The sequence below is a fragment of the Pocillopora verrucosa genome, chromosome 11, assembly GCF_036669915.1.
Source record: "Pocillopora verrucosa isolate sample1 chromosome 11, ASM3666991v2, whole genome shotgun sequence".
Taxonomy (NCBI): Eukaryota; Metazoa; Cnidaria; class Anthozoa; order Scleractinia; family Pocilloporidae; genus Pocillopora; species Pocillopora verrucosa.
In genome coordinates, this window is record NC_089322.1 from 1,485,364 (window position 1) to 1,504,226 (window position 18,863).

At 40.4% G+C, this 18,863-nt stretch overlaps 3 protein-coding genes across 3 annotated transcripts; 1 reads left to right on the forward strand and 2 right to left on the reverse strand.

Moving 5' to 3' along the window:
- Positions 1-3,122: 3,122 nt before the first annotated feature.
- LOC131770740 (uncharacterized) lies at positions 3,123-3,584 on the reverse strand. Its single transcript, XM_059086491.1, has one exon. The coding sequence runs from the start codon at positions 3,582-3,584 to the stop codon at positions 3,123-3,125; it is 462 nt and encodes a 153-aa protein (XP_058942474.1).
- Positions 3,585-3,980: 396 nt separating this feature from the next.
- LOC131772210 (E3 ubiquitin-protein ligase Hakai) lies at positions 3,981-9,537 on the forward strand. Its single transcript, XM_059088107.2, is given in 7 exon segments — positions 3,981-4,022; positions 4,905-5,075; positions 5,914-5,999; positions 6,862-6,948; positions 7,600-7,661; positions 7,875-8,034; positions 8,037-9,537. Coding segments are annotated over 7 exon segments (1,233 nt in total). The 5' UTR covers positions 3,981-4,012; the 3' UTR covers positions 8,694-9,537.
- A 271-nt stretch (positions 9,538-9,808) lies between these two features.
- Positions 9,809-18,452, reverse strand: LOC131772296 (centromere protein F-like). The gene is made up of 3 exons (XM_059088187.2): positions 17,969-18,452; positions 12,096-13,144; positions 9,809-11,443 (listed from the first exon to the last, which is right to left on the reverse strand). The coding sequence occupies exons 1-3, from the start codon at positions 18,450-18,452 to the stop codon at positions 9,809-9,811; spliced, it is 3,168 nt and encodes a 1,055-aa protein (XP_058944170.2).
- Positions 18,453-18,863: the final 411 nt, after the last annotated feature.

An 18,863-nucleotide genomic window follows, 5' to 3' on the forward strand; every position in this document is an offset into this window, starting at 1 on the left:
CAGAGTTGGCACCGAAGAGAAGAAGATCAATTTAAAGAACAAAATTTTTTATGTTACGCAGCCACTTAATTTCTTTAACAACTTTATAGATTTGGTAACAGCTTCCAAGGACCACAGTGGGCGTGTTTAAACTTGGACCTCCCAGTCATGGTGTAACAGAGTATGGAGAGATAAGGTAGTATTTGAAACACACTGCAGCTGAAATAAAGTTACACTCATGAAACAAGTAATGATTACTGAAGGCTTTCAGAAGAGACTGTCCTGAACCAGGGATTTGTTGGTACAGATAAGGTGCTGGCAAGTTGTATATTCGCTGGACTACTTGTAAGGAGAAATGAAGACAAAGGAGATAAATGAAGTTTGACAGCTATGTTAGATGATATGAATGTTATCGCATGGGCTGGGAATAAAGGCTGGTTAATGGACCGGAAGCAATCATCAGATGAGGTTGAACATAGGTTAATTATCATGAATTATCAAAAGAGAGGTATGAGTTATCTGCGGAAGCCAAAGGCTGAGGTGCATAACACAGACATGAGTTTGATAACTCATGATATCATGCCAAAACTGAATTCAATAATTGTTTTATTATACATTTTTTAAATGATCTGCAACAGAGACACTTTTTTTTTTAAATCTCCTACAATACATGTTTATCTAGTCTTTCTCAAGCGTTTTGTCCTTTTTTATCTTCCACACCCCCCCCCCAATTGATAGGTCCATGAGGAGACTGTAAATTGCCCAGGGATAGGGGAGATAATTATGTATAGTATCCACCCCCCTCATGGCTAAATTACATTTAGTGTATATTAAGTGGAAGCTGGGTTGTTGTGCAAATAGTCATTGGGAATATTTAAAATATTTGGTAAGAAAGAAACTTCTACCAATAGCCTTACGTTGTTAAAGGGTGCAAATTTATCTGACCGACTGTATTATATTGTAACAGTTTCTGTATTTTAAGTTCATACATGGAGACTGGCTAGGTTAAAATTTGCTGGTGTGAACATCACCATCATCATCATTGTCAACTGAATCTCTACCAACATCATTGTGATCATTACTGTCATAATCTTCCACACACAAGAGTTGTGACCAAGGTGTTCCTTCACTCTGCTATACTCACAGATACTTGAACAAGACTAAAAAAATCTCTATAGTTTTGTAATAACATAGTAACTGAGAAAAAAAACTCATAACTAAGTTGCCTTGTGGAATACTGCTTCTTGTTTAATAAGAAAGTCTCATGCTATACATTAATCTAGAGTTGGTCATAAAGAATTAAATTTTTACTAGTTGTTGTTTGAACCTTATGAACACTACTGCAACAACAACCTCTTAAGAGTCTCATTAGGTCCAATAGATGTCAAGTAAAACTACTGCAATAACAACCTCTTTAGGGGCCTCATTAGGTCTCACAGGTGTCAAGTTTCTCAAACCCTTAAGAGTTAATTGTACCGAAATAGTGTTTGACCCTTTTGACTCTCAGAAGTGATTGAAATGTAATTTCTCCCTATAATATCTATATAATTATATATTTTTAGCAAACAGGTAATGAGAATACTCGAACTTGGCACAGGTTGTTATCATGATCGAACACCAAATTCTCGAAACTAATATACAGGGAAATGTGTCGCAGCTAGAGGGAAGAATGAACAATCAGATCTTGGCCGTTCTTGGCCATTCCTATGGATTTCACGCAACGCTTACCCAAATTACAACAGTGAAGGTGACAAGATATTCGCGGGCTCATTTCGACTTAGAAAAGCTTCTGATAAACTCTGCGTACTCCATTGGAATAATATCTTCACCTTCAAGAATTTCGTACAAATAAACTTCACTTGGACTAAGCCCTTGCTGAACAAACCATCATTAGCTATGTATGTAGTAGCTTTTACCAATTCACCATTCTTCTTCTCAACTGTTACAGTTACCCTTCGAAAATGATTTCCTTCAACCACGTGCTCGCGATCCATACTGGACATGCTTCCTCGTTCACAAACATATAAAGCTCCATGAACAACTGATCCTTCTTCAGGAACAATGTTTGCGTATCCATAACCGTCATCTTTCCAGTTAGTACTAAATTCTAGCCGAAAACCTCGAAGAACAGCTCTCTCACGCGACAAAAACTTCGCGCCCCGTTCGGCCATTTTTCTTTCACTCAAGCTTGACGCGAAGCCAAAGTAGATCTCTTTCTCATCCATGAGGTTAGCGTAGAGTTTAGATGTGAGGACTCTTCGAGTAAGCGACGTTTTAACTTGTTTGATTATGCAGAATTGCGCTTGTGATCAATCGAAATACAATTGCGTGACAAGATGTGCGGGAAACACGAGACTACTTCGCGCGAAATTTCCTCTCGCTGCACCTCAGCCACGCAGGGATGGTGATTTTCACGCGCGTTCGCGTTACGTGCACCGGCGTAAGGGTCCGTGTCTGGGGGGATCACATAGTTTTCACGAGGAACGGAGGGGACTATAAAATTGACTGTCATCCATAACTGAGGGGTGGGGAGGGAGGTCCTCATAATACTTCAGAGACCTACAGGGGGATCGGGTAAATTTTATTTTGATACAACCAAAATCTTTGGACACCAGGCTTCTTGTATTTGCATATTGAACAAGTCGCAGTCTACAAAGCTAGTTCCGCAAGGGACGGGATCGGCAAATAGGAGAGAGATGTTGGAGGTATAACGTTTTGAACGAGTTCAAATCTACAGAACAGACCAACTGGGCTTGACATACGTTGACATGACATTGTTGTGGACGAAGTTCACACCCTTGACATGGCTAAAAATCTCCACCTAGCTTGAATCAAGTGCTGTTCCTAACCGCAGGCTAAACAAGTAGAAAATAATTAGCATGAAATGCGGTTCTCGTGCGAAGAGCAGGAGGGAGAAGTCACATAGTTTTCAGTCGTTGCTAATAGAGTAGAAAGGGTGGACTTTAAAATCCTACAGGGCTTGAAAGGGGGGGTGGGGGTGGAAGTAGGATCAGATAAATCTTATTGCGCTACAACCAAAATCCTCCCCCCCCCCCAGGCGTTCAATTAATGAACGTACTCTAAGGAAAAATACATGAATCAACTTTATTTCAATGGCTGTTCAATTTAATTGATCGTAATATTCAATTCAACTGAGTTACTTCTTTCTTCAAAGTTTTCAAATAATCAGCGTATCCCTCTGGTAGAATATCCTCTCCCTCCAACATTTCATTCAGATAAGTCTCACCCGGACGAAGCCCTGTTTTTGTGAATTCTTCCTTTCCCTGATACGTAGTTGCCTGTATCATTTCACCGCTTTCTTTCTTGACATGGACATTTATTCTCCTCAACCTTTCGCCTTCGGCTTCGTCCATGTTAGCTATGCCCTGTTCATCACAGGAGTACAAAGCTCCATATACGACTGAATTTTCGTCTTGGACAATGGTTGTATTACCATATCCGTCGTCCTTCCAACTAAAGTTGAATTCAAGCCGAAATCCTGGAAGCACAGCGCCCTCGCGTGAGTAGAACTCCGCACCGCGTTCTACCATTAATCTTGGGCTCAAATTTGAGCCGTGAGCGAAATACATCACTTTTCCCTCCATGTTATTTGAAGTTGTTTAGAGGTTTTGAAGCAAGTTTACGCGACTTCTGAAGTCTTCTTGTAATTTGCATATCAGATTAGTAAGTCACGGTCGACAGAGCTGGTTCCGCAGGAGGAGCGCTCCGCGAATAGGAAACGTTTGTGGTAAGTTTTGAATGGATAAAATAGAGAACTACTGGGCGTTTTTTTTTTTTTCCGTTGGCATTGTTTTTTTCGTTGTTGCAAACAAAGAGCACTCTAGCACCCTCCCTTTCACGTCTCCAGAGGCTCCCTACAGAGGCTCTCTCCAGAGGCTCCCTAGAGGTACAATTAAATCAAGTACTTCGCTTCTTCCCACCGCGTTACCCGCTGGTCTTACTTGCAGGCTCAGCCACTAGTAAAATAATCAACCTGAACAGCGGTTCTTACGGAAGAATAAGAAAATTCAAGATGGATGACGGTAAGCACGAGTATATTTGCACTAGGAACAATTCCTTATCTCAAAATTTGTAGCCTGTACATAGAGTTAAACTATAAAATATAAATTTTCTCGTTCAAGTGCAGCATAAAATATTCAAAAGTCTTGCAAGGCTGAATTTTAAGCGAACAGTTTCTCTCAATACAGATTCATGTGCTGTTATTTCTCGACGAGTTTTCCTAAAAGATTTCATCCATCACCAGGGATTCGATTTGTCAGCAGACTGTGCTAACTTGATACCTTTGTCATTAGTGAAATGGTAATCAGGCTTTTTAGTGTTAGAGACGTAGCTTTCTTCGTTTGTATTAATTTTCTTTCTGAAAACATGAAATTTAGTAAACTTAACTCACTCCCAGAGCATTAACGCAGCTTGCAAGTAATCCAGGGTTGTCATTAGAAGCTGGTATGCGACGCAAACCCTCCGGCTGTCGGATCATTTTGTGTCTGTTACTTTTTGAACTATGATCAAAGACAGAACTTACATATTTTTGAACTAATTGTAACTTCAATGTCTGACTTTAAAAAAGTTACCCAAGTATGGCCTAGAATGCTGGAAACCACATCGCAAGGGAGTATGTCCTTGGCCCCCACAGAGGGAGCCAGGGACATATGTGTTGCTTTACAGCATATCATACTTACTAGATAGATAGTGCTATTGACTAAAAGCATAGCAGCCATAGGCTGAATTATGTCTAGCTTACAATTACAATAATATATAAATGTATATAAATACAATAAGAAAACCATAAAGACCAAAAATAGGACTTAATTTGTTTGCATGAGTCTCACTCTCAATTACCAGACTTGAGAGCTTTGCACTGTAGAAAAAAAAGTTAAACTTCCTTTTATTTTATTTTTTGTTAGATCTTGAACTTGAGCATGAGGGAGCAACTCAAGGATCCACCTCACAGCCTGTAAGAAGAAATATTTCCTTAAAACTAAAAGCAAAAAGCAAGTCAGCAAGTTCCCTTACATCTGGAAAAAGCAAGAAAAAGGAAGGGAAAAGCAGTGAAAGGTCTAGGAGTGGATCAGATGGTAAATAAAAATTATTGGTTGAAAATGATACTGCACAATACTGTAGAATTGTTGCAGCATCTTGAGCAAGTTTGGTCAGAAAGTGCTCACAGTTTGGATAGTACTCTATGAATTTTCCCATGTCTTGGAGCTTATTTCCTGTTCAGCACTGTAAACAACAGCGAAGCTGTAAGAAAAAATGTCTGTTCTACAAAACAGACATTTTTCCAAACAGACTTCAGGCAATTGTTATGCTAAATTCTTGGATTGCTTGGGTCAGGTCTTTGTGTATGACTTGTGTATAAGTCGAGGGTGTTTTTTTGGGCTGAGTTTTTGGTCTTAAAAGATCAACTTATACATGAGTAAATAGGGTAGAAATGAAATCTTGGAAGTGAAAATGTGGTAAGACTTCTTGACAGACACATCTGCAGGTTGACTGTAGTCCACTTATTTCTCTGTGTAATATTTTGATGCTGTCTGTGATCTGTTAACAAATAAAAACATTGCAACATGAAATCTGTTTGCTGAACAGACCAACTCTGACATAAGACATAACTCTGGCTAACCCCTTTGAAGGAGTTAGCCAGAGTTAGCTACTATAAACTGAGAATTTGTGAACATGATGGTCAGTCAGGCGATCAAGCAATTCTTGTTGTTTTCTTGGACACATGCTAGTGAGGCTACAGCCAGAGGCTGTCACTACTGCCCGTCCTTTGCCCTCTTCCTCAGTTCTACCTAGCTAACTCCACTATCTTGCATCTCTTTTTCAACTAAGTGTCACCAAGTGTATACATGACATGGTTACACTATAGTCTGTAGTCAACTCAACTTATCTGAGCTGATCCTCGGCATGTTTCAGGTGACAAAGAAAGTAAGAAGAAACAGAAGTCTCCTGGTCCAGCACAGCAGGTGGTGGTCATGAGAGAGCTCAAATGGGATCACCAGGTAAGAATGTGCTTGGCTGATATTGCAATTTTCAAATGTAGGTGTGGTCTTCTTTGCTGGGATTTTGCGACACATTCAACAGCAGGGTTTACACATAGAAACACTTTCTCTTTAGCTTCTCCTTGACTATGGAGCATCTAGCTGAAAATAACATGTCTAGGTTCAGGACCAATCCTTCACTACTGTGTTTATCAACATGGCTGGTCCTAGGTCATGCTAAGTACAGGGATAAGTTTGCCAGGGCTTTTGGGAAGGTGAATCAGTCAAACAGATGAGAAAAATACTCAACAGACATCTGATCACAGGGTTAGGATTCATCTGCCATAGGGCCACAGTTAAGCCAAGTTGGACCCAGTTTTTCGCAGGCCAATTAGTGCTAAACTAAGGTTAAATTTCAATCTAGGTTTCTTTATTCCTTTGTTCAAAAGTCTTTTTTGGACAACTTTCTCTATTCTTTTTAGAGCATCCAATAATCAAATTCTTGACAAGTTTTTCTTCTTCTTGTCATCCACATTACTGTCAAAGACTGCAGTTCAGGCAGTTTAAAGCTCATAATTTTTTAATCATTTTAGCTAGAGGTAATTCTTAAAAAAAGGAACTTTACCATAATTCCAGTTTGTTTTAATTTCATGGTGGTTCTTTCCATTTTAAAACACCACATGTGTATCCTTTCCAGATTATTCCTATTGGACAAAATATTACACATTTGAAATATGTAAAAGAAATTGAATGAAATTACTGGCCTCTTTGGTGTGTTGCTTGTGTTTCTGTGGTGTCTGGGGCTGTTTCAAAGTAATTCCAGTTAGTTTTAGTTTCACTGTTGCTCTTCCATTTTAAAACACCAGATGTTTATCTTTTCTAGATTGTCCCTATTGGGCAAAAAGTACAAGATCCACTTCTTCATCTGTGTGAGAAATGCGCGCTGCCCATTCTTGTTTATGGTCGACTGGTGAGTGCATGACTTACTTTAACCTTACATTTACTCTGACTGAGATTTGAACTGAATTATGACAATTCTTGCATAGTTCTGCTCACTCATTGGGTGACAAGAGTCCTTCTCAGGCTTAAATGCATGTTAAAATGGTCACACACTAAGGTGGTATTCAGAAGTGTAAAAATTATAGTTAAAGTTTTGTGTAGTTTGATAAATAGTGCTCTAAGACATTTCTGTTCAGAAGCATGTACACCAAGGGTTTTATCCACAGCCTTGAAAGTTTTACCCACCTTGTGTAGCATAATGAACAGTGACACATGAAACTTCTGCTCTGGGCTCTCACTTGAATGGTCACAGACTAGGGTTTCTATAAACTCAGAAATATCACATGATACTATGTAAAAGTACTGCTGAGTAGCTCCTAAGATCTGATTTTTAATTCTGCTCTCTTAGTGCTTCTCATTTCCTTGTAAATTAGTTATGAGAATTTGGTGTTAGATCAGGATAACCACTTCTACCTGATAAGTTTGAGTATTCTTGTTACCAGTTTTCTTGATAATGTATGGATATTATAGGGAGAACTTACACTTAGATTACTTCTGGGATTTAAAGGGTTAATGTACTGACACCTTGAATATGTCTCATGTCATTTTTTTTTCTCTTTAGAGTCCTTGTAAGCACTCCTTCTGTTTGAATTGTGCTGAAAAGGGAAATGGAAAGTGTCCAAGGTTTGTGTGGAGTATCTCTATTGTCATGGGATGGTGCACTGTAGGGACGATGAAAATTTAACTTTTTCGTTACTGAAACGCATATGGCCCGTCTGAGAAGATCTTTGATTTAAATCGTCGTCACTAGGGAAGAATAGGTTTTCTCGCCAGCAGCCAAACTCGGCCAAACATATCTTGTTTGAATTTTCTCACCCTTGTCAAATTCTGCCTTAGGTGCGGTGATGGTGTTCAGCGGATTGAACGAGCACCTCTGGGCAGTGTGTACGTGTGTTCAGTTGGCGGAAGCCGCTATGGAATCTCAGGATGCCGTCGAAGTTATTTCTCCCAGCGAGACTTGCAGTCGCACATCAAAAGACGTCATCAGAGAGAGCAGGGGGAGGGGAGAGTGATGGAGGTGAAGATGCTGAGAATGAGATACAACGCGCCATGTTTCCTCAGGTAGCACCCTTTTTTCCGGCCCCATTGCGTGAGCCCCTGCCAGCAGTGCCCCCTCACCCTATTTTACCAGGTGAAAGAGCTTTTGGAAACGTAGCCCCAGTACCCGTGATGGACGCACGACATTTCCCTGGAGTGCCTACTATCCCACGTGAAACGTTCTTCATGGAGGGGCCACGCCAGCAGCATCCGGTAGTCAGTGGTTTCCCTGCTCAAGCTCCTGCACCAGCCCCTATACCTCATGTCCCTCAAGGAGCCTTTCCACGACCTGAGCAAGGACCCTCTCCAAGATTTGAGGAGATGCGAGTGCCGCGGCCAATGGCCCCTACACCTATTGACGAAGGCTTTGGGCCTAGACCAGTGGGGCCCGGCTTCCCAGGAAGATTCCCTGGGCCACCACGAGCCGAGGCGGAATGGATTCCGGGTGATAGAGGCCCTCCTGTTAGAGGAGAAAGGGAATGGATGCCACCTCCAGGGCGGGCAGAGAGAGACTGGATTCCACCTAGAGGCGTAACAAACATGGTTCCTCCTGGGGCACCTCCCCCAGGGAGACCCCCACCCGGGGACCCTCATTTTAGACCGGGTCCGATGTTTTAAAGTCTTATGGCTGTAAAAAAGACCAACTAGTGGACATGTGAAATCGTTACAAATATTACTTTCAATTTTTTAAGATGAGTACGATCTTAAGCCTTTGTGTTTGGCTCCAGCTCGCGTAGCTCTTGTTAAAAATGAACGAACGAAATTCTCCTTTGAAGACATATTTAGGTTCCTGTTGATTTTACATTACTACGCGGTACAGCGGTATCTCCGGAAAAAGCGTGCTATCCTCTACCAATCAGATACAAAATTCTAGCCAGTCGTTTTCCCACGCTTAGTTTTCATTGGCACATTCACCTTGAGTGCTTGGACTATTTTCCGTAGCTCTGACTTTATTTGGGTTTTTTCCGACGCAACTGAGCACTTTAAAACGGTTACGGAAGGAATCCTCGTCTCCTTTGCGATTTTCTGGACTCTACGAGCAAGAAGTTTGTACGATACTTACCTGGGTGACGATTTTTTTTTTTTTTTTCAAAGCAATCTTAGTCGAGTTTTGATAGTTAAGAGGAGTCGTTTTGGTTGTACTTTACTCTGCACTGTGATTGGTCTAATAAAATCGCATCTCAACCTATCAGATGCAAAGCTCTAACTAAGGGTTACTCTTCGCTAGCGTTTTGTCGCGTTGTAGGTAGTTGGAAAGTTTTTGCTCTGAACTCTCATTTGCCTTTTGTGCAGTTTATCTGTTCTCTTATTGGTCGTTGTGAAGACTGCGGGTTTTAATTAACGACGCTCGGTAGAAATGTGGTGTACACACGAATAAGTGTATGAAATGCGTTGCCCTTAAGAATTGTATCCTCTCAACTTTATTTATACCAAATAAAAAGACAAGAAAAATGAACGAAAACTTAATTTAGCCTTATTAAAAATTAAATTAGAAAATAAACGGTGATATACAGACACAGAGAAGGTACAAAAGGAAGGCATGGTGTGATCTACATTTCAGTCTTGTTCAGTATTACACGATTCGAAGACAAATCGTTTTTAAAAGAAAAGACAAGAAAAAAACGCAGAAATTCAGGGACAGAAAAAAATCATGTATATCACATTGCTAAATATCTTTTTCAACCCGGGGTTCTACGTAAACAACCTTTCAAATTCCGTCATAATTTAAATTCTTAATCTTGCTCGCTAAACACTTCGACATCTCTGGCTCTTTGCAATTCATCGTCCATATTGGTTAAGCTGCTAAACACGGAATGCATGTATCTTTGACTTTTCTTCAGCCGGTCTGCAAGTTCCTTAAACTCTTTTTCTTTGATCTCCGCTCGTTTATCAGCTTCCTTGTAGTCCAACCATACACCGTTGTTTTCTTGCTCAAGCGCGTCGATCTTGCTTTTCATTGACCGCTCCTTATCGCTATACGTGGCCTGCAAATGTTTCAACTGCTGTGATCGCTCCACCAGTTCCAGCTCTCTCTCCTTGAGTACCCCGACAATTCTTCGTAGCTCCGAGTTGATCTCGTCTTTTTCCGACGCAATTTGTTGGAGCCGGTTTCGGAAAGAAACTTCCTGGTCAGAAGCGGTTTTCGTGACTCGTTTCAAATCCTCGCATTTGGCCTCGTACTGCGACTCTTTCTGATGAAGCTCTCCGTTCAACAGATCCACCTGGGACTCGACAGTCTTCTTTTCGTGTTCAACCTCTGCCAGTGACCCAGTGAGGTGCTTTATGATTTTCTGCACATCAGATAATTTTCTTTTAACCAATTCCAGTTCTCCTATGGCATATTTTCCGTCCATGGTCTCCCTTACGCTCTCGACGCCGATTTCCTGCCTTCTCTCGTCCGACAACACATTATCCTGTACACGTTGCTGTTTAACGATGTTTTGTAATCTATCAAAATTTTCATCCATTTTCATCTCCAGTACCTCTCGGTTCTGTTCAAGCAGATCTTTAATGACCTTAAGTAAGTCCCAATCATTCCAGCGTTCCATCCAGGTATTTGTCCGTTGGGAGCCTCTTTCAATGTCCTCCGGCGGCCCTTCCACGCACAGGTCCTCAATTTCACTCAGCGCGACAACTCTTTCAATGGCTTGTCGGGACCTTTTTCTGACCCTTTTGAGAGCCGTATGAGCGCGTTTAACCTCTTGGAACTCTTCGACTTTTCTCTCTCTTATTTTCTTTCCTTTATCAATCTGCTGAATGAGGTCTTCCACGTTGTCTGTAAATACTTTGAAGGCGACCTCTCTGTCATAATTATCCCACGATAACTCAGCACGAATGTTCGCTTCCATCGGAGAACCTTCGTTCCCGTCCGTGTCACTTTCCTCTCCCTTCAGACGCTCAAATTCGTCCACAACCGTCTGTAAGAGTGATTTTAGCAGCGATATTCGCTTCGCCAATGGCTCAAGCTCATCCGCATGACCGATAACCTCTCTGACTCCGCTTGCACAACTTCTTAGATACTCTTGCAACAGTTCGAGGTCGGACAGGCATTTTAGCGCATGCTTCTTCAAGCCCTCATTCTCGGTGAAAAATCTCTTCACCATGATGAAGAGGTCCTCTGTTTGTTGCCTCTGTTCCTTTCTGTTGTCATCCCTCTCCGTTTTATTCTCATTTTCCATCTTCTGTACCATCTGCTGCACTCGCATTGTAAACTCCTCACTATTCCTCCGTTCTTTTTCCACTTTCCGCTCCAGCGCTTCCTTCTCGGTCGTAAGTTTCCGTATACAGGCTTCAAGTTCCCTGGAGTAATCTTCTTGTTCTTTCAGTTTCGCCGTTATTTGGTCGCAGTAAGAGCAAATACTGCTTTTCTGAGGAAAAAAAACCAGTCAAATATAATCTCTCGATTTAGCCACGCCACGCCACATACCAGCCACGAATTTTTACACTAGTATTTGATAATTTTTTCATCGTATATATTGACTTAGCTTCTGTTTCATCAATTACACGGAGAAATAATTGCTCCATTTCAGTTATCTTTTTTTAAATTTCAATAACCCTTTGATTTAAGGAGGTCTTCGCCCTTCCCTGGTGGAAGAAGGCGTTTTGATTAAAGTTATTTCGTAACTACGCCATTTATGCAAACCTCGTGCAAAATAAGAACGATTAGTAAGTTTCTTCGGCCAGAAAGACATATTTGATCGCGTTTGCTCTCTTACACAATGGAATTACTAAATTAAAGCACAGGCATTTATCAGACTTGAAGAGCAACTACTCCCGACGCGCTTTGATATCAAACGATTTCTTGGAAAGCTTTTGCTGTAGTCTTTTTTACTAAATTGGAGATATTTTTCACAGCGTCAACTGAGTGTAAGTTTGAAGCCAATATGATGATCACAACCGTGTTTTTCTCCCTCACTTTGACTTTTAGCCCATTGGTTTTCCCATGAGTTAGTGATTCATCTTTTTTTTTCTGATAGCCACTAAGCTAGTTGTTTGGTCTTACAACATTTTGCCACCCACCTCATCTTCTTCTTTCTGCTCTTCACTAATCTCCTCCCGGTCAACTCTGTTGCTCTTCCCCAGTCCCTCGCATTTTTCTCCATCCCAGAGATCTGCTCCATTTCCAGGTTCTTCTATCATTTTCCTCCAATCGTCCAACGCCTTTGAAACCTGTCGGTATGACCTATCAGCATTCGCAAACTTCTCTTCTGCCTGTCGAAGGTCCTCCATCAAGCGGTTGTTCTGCGAGGTAAGAACTTCAACCTTTTCGCCAAACACTCTGAGTTGCTTCTTTCTTTCTTTGTTGTCCTCTTCGAGTTCTTCAATTCTGTGATCTTTCTCTCTCAATACCTTAGTTGTGGCAAGGTAAGATTCTGTCGTGGCGTTGTTCTGACGCTTCAAGGAATCAAGCTCTTGTGTCATTTGCACGTTCTCCTCTTCCAAAGTCTCTATTCTCTCCCGCTTAGCTTTCATTTTGTCTGATCGTTGAGACAAATCCGTCTCCAAAGTTTTGATCTTACGCTCGGATTCCAGAAGTGCGGTTCTTATTGTGGTAATCTCTTCTTTGCTGTTTTCACTTTGGCGTTTTTCGCTCTGAATTCCTTCATGGAGCAGTTTGGCTTTCTCCTCTAGAGTTTCCACTCTGCTTTCAGTGTTCTGTAAGTCTGCTTCAGTTCTTGCAAGCTTGTCTTGCAATTTAGAAACCTCTTTCTCTCGAGCTTTCAACAATTGCGCTTTCTTCTCGCGCTCGGCTTGTGCAGCAATTAGCTTTTGCGTCACCCTCTCCAGCTCTTTTTCCTTTTCACGCTGTAGAATCTTCAAATGCTCAACTTGGACTTTGAGCTCTTCATTCTCACTTATCAAAGAGTTATTCTCTCTTTTCAAGATCTCTAAGAACGCGTTGCTCACGTTGTCCGGCGTCCGTGAGTCAGCAGTTTCTGTCATTGGCGCAGATTCATCATCAACAATCAAGCTATTGGCGTGTTCCGTAAGCAGTTCATCTCGTTGCTTGAGCTGATTTTTAAGAGCTTCGTTTTCTTTGAGCAGAATCTCGACTTTTTCTTTTGCAACTACAAAAATTATAAAAAGAAGGAACTATTGACGTGTTGGTCTTAAGTGTGTGTATTTTAGGAGCCTCAAACGATTAAATTCGTTTGCAACAAAAATGTTAACAAATGAAGATCATTTTTACAACTGTGTTTATTGAGTTGGCTCACTGAAACACCCTTAAACTATTTAGGTATCTATAGCTCAAAAACGAGTTTACACTACGCTCAGTCCCTCCTTTTCTGCGCAGTCCGTTGAGCAGAAAAAAAAAATTCAGGAAAAAAAAATCGATGTTAGTGCGCGCAATCTACAAGTGCGCCTCACTCTTAGAGTTCCGCATAGCGCGTTGACATCAATTTTTTCACTGATTCTTTTTACTCGTGCGACGAACTTCGCCGAAAGAAGAGACTGCTCGTTGTCTAAAACGACTTCAATAGAGCCCCCGGCCCCAAATATCTATATTATTGAATTACCATCAGCATATCATTATACATCTTTCTGCCTCTTGATTATCAAAAAGTTAAGGTGGCTCTGAACTGTATGCACAGATTCTTATGTAGCCTCACAAAAGGAGATAACTCAATATGCTAATTACAATCCATTTGAAAAAAATCGGTGATCGTGCTAGCACAAAATAGGGGAGTTTTCAGAAGGCTTTGATGTTGTTTTGGAAACGTTATTGTACCTTTCTGAGAAATAATTGAGCATTGTATTTTTCTTAAAGAAATTTCACGGAAAAAAACGCAAAGTTGTAGAAGTTACGATCCATCAAAGAACAGGAAAAGTCTTTAAAAGAGTATGCAGGGAGTTGTCACTTCAAATTACGTAGATTCATACTCAGCGAACAAGCAAGATGAAGTTTGCTGGTTGGATGTCAAGAATGGATGAATTTTTTTCACTGGAGCATTAATTTTAACGCCCCAGATTCCTTTGGGATTCAAGCTTGCGTAGCGGGCGGGCGGTACGGGTTTTGTGCGCACTTTGAAACGTTGTGCGGCGTATAGAAGCCACGAGAAAGAAACCGCGAAGCCGCGACGCCCCACAATCTGGTTTGCGTTTTTTCATGGTTTCCATTCCTTTTTGCCTCCAGGCTTCCCCCTTCCGCACAACTTGTCACTACCTTAGGCGTGTGAGGGAGAAATTTCCTGTGAAAAATTGGGGAACCCCGCTAACTCGAATCCATTTGACACCAACCCCCGCTGACTCGAACCGAATAAGATCTGATTTGCTTGACATTTGACCTCATTTTTCCATTCATTTACGATTAACTAACTCGAATTAACTCGGTCAACTCGAACTCCCTATTCACTCAAACCAATTTTACTCTCCGTTAGCACAAATGATTACCGAAGGTTAATTAAAAACGTCGGTCGATAAACGTCAAAGTATCAGAACATAGCTGATTGACACGTTCCAATATTATAGTCGCGATTGATATGAACGTGATAATATTCACGAAAACGTAAACGTGAAAAAGCTAACTTTTGTATTATATCTCACACCACAGTATTTTGATTTTGATCTCGGTGGGTTTATCCTGTTTATGGACTTAACTGGACTGAAAATTAAATTATCAAATTATCAACTAATGATTAGTCAATCCAATGTCAACATTTTTCAAATTCAAACTGTATACAGAGAGTGAATGAAAGGAATTATTCTTCTCTTTCTATTTTCAAGCACTTTTATCCGATTTATAGGATTTGTACAGCAAAGCTAAGATATTCGGCCCAAAATAAGCTTCGAGAATTTTCTCTTATGCCAGACAATCTCATTAACAACAGCCTTATCTGTTTTAAATTCGATGTTTTTCGATTTAAAATGAGCTTATGACAGAAACTATTAACAATTTAACATCTCCGAACTCTCAAACAGGCTCAATACATGTTTAATCGCATTTTTTTGGTAGTAGGATGCTAAATGCTGATTAACTTGTGAAAATTCAACTTTTTTCTGGTGCGTTCCATCGATAGCGTACCTAAAATAGACGCCACGATGGCGTGTTGTACTCTTCATGTCAGGCTTTTGTCAAGAATGCTGCAAACTCGCTCGAGAGAGTAGACGTGCGAGACCTTTCACCTTTACGCGTGTCGGTTAAAATTACTTGCGCATGGACAGATCGAGCGTCTTTTACCGCAGACGAGGCGACTGATGCTTTCTTGTGGGAGATGCCCAGTCCCCGGAAGTGAGGGGTATTAAATCCTTCGGGTTAAGCTCCCCTGCCCTGCGTGGGCGATCAATAAAGGAGTGTCAATCGTCAAGTATATTTTCAGACTCTTACAAGGGATCTAACACAGGATTCTGACGGATTTGTCCACTCACCTAATCCAAATTCACAATTTTAACAGAAAATGATCGGAATCAAAAGAAAAATGTGAAATTTAGCCTTCGAAAGAGGGAGGTGTCATTAGACTACGCTCATTACCCAGATACAAACGCTATGTTTCCAACTAGCAACTGATCAAGCAAAAAAATCATCTTCGTGGATGGAATGCAATTTAAGCAATTTCAGAAAGGAAGCCTGAAAAACTTTTGTTCGGGCTTCGACGGGATTCGAACCCATGCCCCCTTAGATACTAGTTGGGCTCTTAAACCAATTGAGCTACAAAGCCACACGTTTGGAGACATGCAAACTTTATTTCATTTAAAAATTGAGATCAGAATCACCTGAAGGAAAGAAGAAACCACTAAAATTTGCCTTGCTCCTAACGTTTAGCTCCGTAAGTCAGTTGATAGAAGCGCCCGATTTAATAGTATCTGAGACGTGCGGGCGCGAATCCCGTCGAAGCCCGAATGTTTTTCTAAAATTTGTCTATTTACAACTTCAGGAATTTTCCCAAAGAATATCTTTTGAATGACACCACTTAAGACTTCAGACGCAAAAATTATTTTTCTACAGAAGGAGATAAATTCAAAATGTCGCCTCGCCGGCTTATATCATGATCAGTAAATAGATACAGAGATTTCTTTTTTATAGATAAAGCTGTCCTTATCCTTAACTAATGGGTATTAATCTCAAGGGGCTTTTTGAAAAGTACTGTACTCAGTATGATAACAAAAATTTGTTTATCAGAAGTTCGATTGCGGTAGGATAAGAACAAAGCTCTTGTTGTCGAAATCTTACTACTGATAGAGGAGACCGCTAAGCTCGTCCTGGTAAGGAAAGGTGTTCTTTTTTTGCGTTTATTTTATCTGTTACAAAGAACACTGATAAACGGAAATAACCATGTCGGTGGAAAAGTTTTGAGAATGTCGTTTACTTTCGGAGAGAAAGAATTTCTTGGCGGCAATGGTAGTTGAAGTTATCTGGTTTCCTATAAGTTTTCTATTTTATCTTTCAAAGAAACATCTTTCAATCGATATTTGTGGCTTTACAAGAACTGCCACGAGTGGTCTCTCGTTTCACCATACCTTGGCGAAATGCGGCAATTACAAAAACTTTAAAAATGGCAACTCCAAAGTCGTCGAACTCTCTAGATTCGCTCGTGACTACCTGTTGAAAACTCTGAGTCAGTCTTTCAACAAGTATATGGTTTAATTTCAGCCGAACCGAGAATTCCTAAATTCCTCATGAGCGGGCTGTTTTATGTGATAATGTCAGAATTATCTGATAGTAATCCCAAAGATAGTATCATGTCGTTATCTGAAAGGAATATACTTCTAAAGACCACCTGGATTAGTCCTATAAAAAGCATACATTGTTCCATTATATCAGAAGTTATTGATTCAAACCTCCAAAATGTCTTAAATAGTACAGATCACTGATTCTACAGAAAACTAAAACCAGTTCTCAATTTTTCTAAGCAAGCGTTACTAATGTAATCAAAAACAGGAAAATGGAATGTTAAAATTTTAAGCGGATCATTCAATTTAATTAAAAGTGGAAAAGTTGTTTAATACAGGTTTTTTAATACCCCTTCAATCATCCGGCGACTCATATTTTGAAAACTCAATTTTAGAAGATATGCAAGGGAACAAAAAGCAATTTAAATCCGGAATCTTCTTTCGCCATTATCAACAAGTTCTTCAAAACATTTAGAGCACAGTTTATAGACTAGGCAAATTAACAGTTGAGTCCATTTTTTTTGTGTGTGTTACGTTTGTTGTCTTGGGAACCGAAAACCTCTACTCCGAAGCAAATAATACTTAGATGAAATATTTCCGACGTTTTTCTATACATAGGTGTCAAGGTTATAGGGTGTGGAGCCACACTTCCCATATGGAAATTTCTGTGGCCTTCGCGATTCCTCAGTGCGCCCAAATTGTTGAAAAAGCCCACGGAATTCCTTGGGAACAATTAACTGACCCTCTAGTTTCTGACAAACCAAACACGGCTTGATACTCTACGACTGATAGGTTTGGCTGCATTCGGAGCGGTGTTTTCACACAGGAAAGTATCAGGTAATAACTATTTTTACAAATGTACATTTTTTAAAAAATCACAATAAAAAAATGTTAATGGTATGTCCGTAGCGCATGAAATTTTCGTCTGGTTTGGCTCTGTTCTTCCTACGCAGGACTTTTTTTTTTCAACCAGATAATTTGATTTTAATCAAATGAGTTGATAATGTGAATTGGCCACCGCAAATTGTTTATAAAGATGACGTTTCGTGCGTTAACCTTTCGTCAGAGCAAAAGTGCTTTCAACTTATGCTTACCACGCTTGATCAGGTTTGATTTTCATCAGCAGATATTGATACAGATTGAAATGAGCATATTCCGAGAAAACAACGCCTTAAAACCCAATTCTTATCCGCTATGCTAATACAGTAAGGATTCAACTGAAACAGTCCATTTAAAAACATAAAGACTTAAAAAAGAGGTTTCAGAATCTTCAAAAAACATACCTTCGAGGTCTTTCACCGTCTGCGCTTTAGTTTCGTTTATCCGTTCCACCTCTACAGCCAACTGTCCCATTTCATTTTCCATCACTTCTGCGATTAACTTTTGCTGATCAACTTGGTTCAGCATCTCGGAATTTTTATCTTCCTCGTCCTTAAGCTTCTCTCTTGCTTTGTGCAACTGTTCCTCAAGCAGTCCGATCTTGTTGTCTTTCGCTTTAAGATCTATTTGCGATTTTTCTTCCTGGTTTTCGAGGTCGGAGCATTTTCGTGTAAGTTCTTGTATCTCACGTCGCAGACTGGAATTTCCAGCTTTTTCCTCTGCGTTTAGTTGCTTTTGTTTCTGCAGAGAGTTTGACACAGTTTCCAGTTGCAACTGCTGTTGTTGTTTGCTCTTTCGCAAATTTTCCACATCGTTTTCAAGCTCGGAAATCTTTCTTAGCGCTGTGTTGGGTAAATCAAGTTTCCATTCGTCTCTAGCCCAGCTCATTCTGAACTTATGGATTGGGGCTCTCCAGAAGCAAAGGCTCTTAGTTAAGTTATTAAGACTTCAAGGTAATTGACTTTCTCATAGATGATTCGCTTTTGATTTTTGTTTTTCCGTTGAGAACTTCGCATTGTGACGCGCTGTATGGCTTGCGTTGATCCAGTTTGAAATGCACGCGCGCTACAATGGTACATTGCGCAAGCTATCACGGACCTACGCACACTTGTACAGTTGCACGCGCTTTTAAAGAGGCTTTCATTCCCCCAAATAGACAATCTCTATGAAAAGGGATACAGGTTTGCAAAATAAATTTTCTAAGTTGCAACTGTTTTTGTATTGGTATTTTTCATTTGGAACAGATTTGCGCTTTGTGCTGATATCTACTCTGAAAACAACATCTTTTCGGAAAATTGT

Coding starts and splice junctions, on each gene's coding strand:
- LOC131770740 (XM_059086491.1), bottom strand. CDS start 3,584: ATGGAGGGAAAAGTGATGTATTTCGCTCACGGCTCAAATTTGAGCCCA.
- LOC131772296 (XM_059088187.2), bottom strand. CDS start 18,452: ATGAGCTGGGCTAGAGACGAATGGAAACTTGATTTACCCAACACAGCG. Junction 13,145..17,968: donor GACGGTGAAAGACCTCGAAG/GTATGTTTTTTG, acceptor TAATTTTTGTAG/TTGCAAAAGAAAAAGTCGAG. Junction 11,444..12,095: donor AGCAGAAAGAAGAAGATGAG/GTGGGTGGCAAA, acceptor TTTTTTCCTCAG/AAAAGCAGTATTTGCTCTTA.